Source organism: Otolemur garnettii, unplaced genomic scaffold (assembly GCF_000181295.1).
Source record: "Otolemur garnettii isolate 467f Iridium unplaced genomic scaffold, OtoGar3 scaffold00096, whole genome shotgun sequence".
Lineage (NCBI taxonomy): Eukaryota > Metazoa > Chordata > Mammalia > Primates > Galagidae > Otolemur > Otolemur garnettii.
In genome coordinates this window covers 7,325,553-7,330,819 of record NW_003852491.1, presented here as the reverse complement: position 1 = coordinate 7,330,819, position 5,267 = coordinate 7,325,553, and the positions used below count along the sequence as shown (strand labels likewise).

The 5,267-nt window shown below is 56.2% G+C and overlaps 1 protein-coding gene across 1 annotated transcript; it reads left to right on the top strand.

Moving 5' to 3' along the window:
• The first annotated feature begins 1,033 nt into the window (after window positions 1-1,033).
• On the top strand, window positions 1,034-3,892 carry ZNF768 (zinc finger protein 768). Its single transcript, XM_012808940.1, has 2 exons — window positions 1,034-1,514; window positions 1,799-3,892. The coding sequence occupies exons 1-2, from the start codon at window positions 1,427-1,429 to the stop codon at window positions 3,373-3,375; spliced, it is 1,665 nt and encodes a 554-aa protein (XP_012664394.1). The 5' UTR covers window positions 1,034-1,426; the 3' UTR covers window positions 3,376-3,892.
• Window positions 3,893-5,267: the final 1,375 nt, after the last annotated feature.

The window sequence follows — 5,267 nt, the reverse complement described above, 5'->3', positions numbered from 1 at the left end:
GTCTCCTGCCTCAGCCTCCCAAGTAGCTGGGACCACAGGTGCCCGCCACAACACCCGGCTATTTTTTGGTTGCAGCCATTATTGTTGTTTGGCGGGCTCGGGCTGGATTCGAACCTGCCACCTTAGGTGTATGTGGCTGGCGCCTTAGCTGCTTGAGCCACAGGCGCCGAGCTACGGCTTTCATTCTTAAGCAAGATAAAACATAACAGGGGTGAATGGAGGTGGAAAAAGTTTTGAAAGTTCAGTCCCAGCTTGAGGGGAGACAGGCACTTCCCTCCCACTCATTCCTGCAGGCACATCTGTGATACAGGGGAGGTGGAACCGGCTTGAGCGTCTCCAGCCAATCAGAAAGGTGCCCCTTGTTCCCTGGCGACCATTAACGCCTAGAAACCTGTGGAGTAGGACGAGGCGGGGCGACAAGAGCACGAGCTCCATCGGCCAATCGTTGAGTTCTCTGGGAGGTAGGGCGGTGCCTCTGGAAAAGGAGGCGGGGCTGTCACCTTGGCAACAATCTTAGTTCTCCCCGAGGGAGGGTGGGGGAATTAGGGAGAACAGGGAAAGGAGGGGGCCAGAAGGGGTAGGTGCGGGAGCCCCGTTGTGGCACTGGAGTTCAAGGAGGGGTTCCAGGCTTAAGAATCTCGACGAGTCCAAGGGGGAGTCCGTCCGGTTTCCCGAGGCGCCGCGGGAGCTGACCCGGAGGCCCGTGAGGGGAGGGGATCTAGACACCGCCCCCGCTGGCGCCGGGAAGCGTCGCTCCTTCTCGCTGACCTTGGTCTCGCTTGTCGCCTCGCCCTTGGCCACAAGCGCTGACGGACGTAGAGCTCGGGAGACGGACAGACAGGCCCCTGGACTGACGGAGACCTAGAACATAGGCATACAAACTGCTCCAGCCCCTCCTGCAGTCTCTGGGGCGCCTGGTCCTCTCCCCAGTGCCGGGGCCATCCAGCCCAGGGTTAATGCCAACGAGTTTCCACCTCCAGCGGCTCCTAGAGCGGCCGCGGCTCTAGCCAGCGGGGGGAACTGGCCGCGGACGGACACTTCCTGTACGGGGGGGGGAGGGGAGTTGGACAGCCGCAACCCGGCCGGGGGGCCAGTCGGTGGGGTCTCGAGCGGGGAGCGGTGTCTGGGGGTGGTGAGGCGAGTCGTAAAGCCCCTCATCTCCGAGGCCACGACGTGTAGGGCCCCGTGAGGGCCACAGGGCAAACCGAGACCTTGGAAGGGGGGCGGGGCCGCGGGTAGGGGAGGGGCTCGGCTGGCCGGAGAGGCCCAGGGTCAAGACGTCCGGCCTCACGGGCCGGAGCTGGGAAACCGCGTCCCCTTGGTGGTGCTGAGCGGGAGGTAGCGAGGGCCTGGATCTCAGGGCACTCGTGCCAGGTCGCAGGATCGTCCACCATCTCCGCCTCCGCTGCACTGGAAACCTGCGGGGATGGAGCGGGAGGCATCGCCGTGGGTCCTGGAGTCCCAGGATATGCAAAGTCCTGACGAAATGGGAAGCCCTGAAAGGTCCCTCAAAGGTGAGGAGGGACCGCCCCTCCGAGGAGTGAACCTGGGAGTCGGAGAAAGAACTTTGGTTCGTGGGAAGGAAAGAAGGCCTGGGGCTTGGACATCTGGGACTTGAAGGAGGTGGGGGCCAGGGACTGGGTGTTCTGAGTCGACTATGGTGGGCGTGGGAATTTCAGCACCTGTTCAAGGGCCAGCGACCCTGCATGAGGAGGGGGGAGGTTTGGGGAAGCTAATGAACCAAATGACCTTCCAGGTCCCCCGCAACCTGGGTTTCTGTAATTTTTTGATCCTGCAGGCAACGTGAGTGAGAATGAGGAAGAGGAAATTTCCCAGCAAGAAGGCACTGGGGACTATGAAGTTGAAGAGATACCATTTGGACTTGAACCCCAAAGCCCTGGGTTTGAGCCACAAAGCCCAGAGTTTGAACCCCAAAGCCCCAGGTTTGAGCCTGAAAGTCCGGGGTTTGAGTCACAAAGCCCTGGGCTTGTGCCCCCAAGCCCTGAGTTTGCACCCAGAAGCCCTGATTCAGATTCTCAGAGCCCTGAGTTTGAATCCCAGAGTCCTAGGTATGAACCCCAAAGCCCTGGCTATGAACCCAAGAGCCCTGGATATGAACCTCGGAGCCCTGGGTATGATCCCAAGAGCCCTGGATATGAATCTCAGAGCTCCAGGTACGAATCCCAGAGCCCAGGGTTTGAATCCCAGAATCCTGAGTTCAAAACCCAAAGCTCTGAATTTGAAGCTCAAAGTTCCAAATTCCAGGAAGGTGCAGAAATGCTTCTGAATCCTGAGGAAAAGAATTCCTTGACCATCCCCTTAGGAGTTCACCCCCTGGACTCCTTCACTCAGGAGTTTGGGGAGCAGCCCACAGGGGGCTTGCCCATAGGCCCACCTTTTGAGATGCCTACAGGAGCCTTACTGGCTACACCCCAGTTTGAGATGCTTCAGAATCCCCTGGGTCTGACAGGAGCCCTTCGGGGTCCAGGCCGAAGGGGTGGCCGGGCCAGGGGTGGGCAGGGCCCTCGGCCTAACATTTGCGGTATCTGTGGGAAGAGCTTTGGGCGAGGCTCCACCCTGATCCAGCACCAGCGCATCCATACGGGTGAGAAACCCTATAAATGTGAGGTCTGTAGCAAGGCCTTCTCCCAGAGCTCTGACCTCATCAAACACCAGCGCACACACACCGGTGAGCGGCCCTACAAATGTCCCCGCTGTGGCAAGGCCTTTGCTGACAGCTCTTACCTGCTTCGCCACCAGCGCACCCACTCTGGCCAGAAGCCCTACAAGTGCCCACACTGTGGCAAGGCCTTCGGGGACAGCTCCTACCTCCTGCGGCACCAGCGCACCCACAGCCATGAGCGGCCCTACAGCTGCACTGAGTGCGGCAAATGCTACAGCCAGAACTCGTCCCTTCGCAGCCATCAGAGGGTGCACACTGGCCAAAGGCCTTTCAGTTGTGGCATCTGCGGCAAGAGCTTCTCCCAGCGGTCAGCACTTATTCCGCACGCCCGCAGCCATGCCCGTGAGAAGCCCTTCAAGTGCCCTGAGTGTGGCAAGCGCTTTGGCCAGAGCTCTGTGCTGGCCATCCATGCACGCACCCATCTGCCAGGCCGTACCTACAGCTGCCCTGACTGTGGCAAGACCTTCAATCGCTCCTCCACGCTGATTCAGCACCAGCGCTCCCACACAGGTGAACGGCCTTACAGGTGTGCCGTATGTGGCAAGGGCTTCTGCCGCTCTTCCACGCTGCTGCAGCATCACCGTGTCCACAGTGGTGAGCGACCCTACAAGTGTGATGACTGTGGAAAGGCCTTCTCGCAGAGTTCTGACCTCATCCGCCACCAGCGGACCCATGCAGCCGGCCGGCGCTGACCTGGGGCCCCAGCATGGGTGGGAGGTGCAGGCAGAAGAGAAGGGGACAGGGAGCTAGGGAAACCTTTACAGAGGATAGGGAAGAGCTGGAGGAGAATGGAAGTTTGAAGATTCTGGGAAAAGAGGGCCAGAGTGGAAGAAGTGACATGCCCTGGAGACTTATGGGAAATGAGCTATGAAGTGGGGTTGGAGGGAAGCCAGACAGGCACAGGAGGCTCTGAGAGATCCAGAGAGAGGTCAGCAGAGAGCTGGCAGCATGCTCCTTCGTGGGTGGGTGCCTGGCCTGCTAGAGCGGGTGGGGGTGGGTGGGAGAGGGAGGGTTACTTAGAGTGGGGTAGCTTAGACTGGTAGCTGCTGAGACCCTCATGTGAGTCAGGAGTGGGTAAGAGGGTAGGTGGGGTGGGGAGTGGGACTCTAGGGTAGGCCTGTGCCTTTGGGTGCACGCCCCAGCTTCCTGTGTTTTTCTCAGGCTTTGGAGCCCCTGAGTTTGAGTTCAATAAAAGCCTTTATGTGATAAGAGACTTGTCCTTAAAATGTGTGCATGGACAGTGCTCCAGGCAGCAGGAGACACTAGTCCTAACTGTGAACAACCAGTGCTGCCCCAGGGCCTTGTCTGGGAAGTGCTTTTTGTTGGAGATGAGGTCTCACGCTGCCCTTGTCATAGGACTGCACTCAGCCGGAAGTGTTTTTATATTTGTTTCAGTGGAATCTTAAAATCTGAGGCTTAGAAAGCATGATTTGCCCATATCTGCCCAAGTTCATGTCCCATGCTTTGAATGCTGCATAAACACAGATGGAGCCCAATGTGGGAGGTGTGAGAAAACCCTCAACTTTGCAGAGATCCTGCTTCCTAAACACAGAGGGTCTGTCCTTGGGCCAGAAACAGACCATGATCCAGGCACAGAGCCCGTTTTCCATCTGGCTTGTAGCACCCAGCTGCCTGCCTCAGCTGGAATCTTTATCACCTTGTTCAGATCCTGACTTGTGCCTATGAGACCAGAGGCACAGTGGGTGTTTGCAGTTCAGCCCCACCCATAACAGGATACATATTTGTCCAGGGATGAGGATTACACAATTGCTCTAGCCCCTAAGACTCTCCTCCAGACTGGTCCCGATCTTCACAGCTGTTTTCTTTGCCCCATCCCACCTTAATCTTGCTTTCCTTTCCCATCCAAGCCTCCTTCAACCTTCTTAACACTTGGTCCCTCAGGAGTGGATGAGGAGTTAGTGCTATCAGTGAGTCTGGGAGATTGTGGAATGTGACCTATTGTCACATTAGGTGAGGACAGGCCATCCCCTGGGGCCAGGCACATTTTGAGAAGAGTGCCTACTAAGGACCTGACAATGCCTTGTGAAGGTTTATTCATTCTGTTTCATAGATATGGAAATGGAGCTCATAGAGCTACACCACTCACTTGAAGTCACTATGGCTAAGAGACAGATGTGACATTCAGATCATATCTATGGGGCTCCACCCTCACTTCCCCCATCCCTAGCAGTTTGTTTCTTGGGTGTCTGGATTCTGACATCATCTTCTACCCTGTCCATCATCAGGGTCTTAAAACTTGTAAAGAGCAAATCACCTCCCTGAACACCTTTCAATGCAACCTCTCATGATCTGTAAGCTCTGGAAGGGGCTTAAGGGATCACGTAGTTCAATACAATTTAGTTGGTTTAGTGGTTTTCAAATGTCAAATTATTTTTGGAAGTAGAATTTTTTTTTTTTTTTTTGAGACAGAGTCTTACTATATTGTCCTAGGTAGAGTGCTGTAGGTCACAGCTCACAGCAAACTCAAACTCTTGGACTTAAGTGATTCTCTTGCCTCAGCCTCCCGAATAGCTGGGACTACAGGTGACCCCTGCACGCCTGGCTTTTTTTTTTTTTTTTTTTT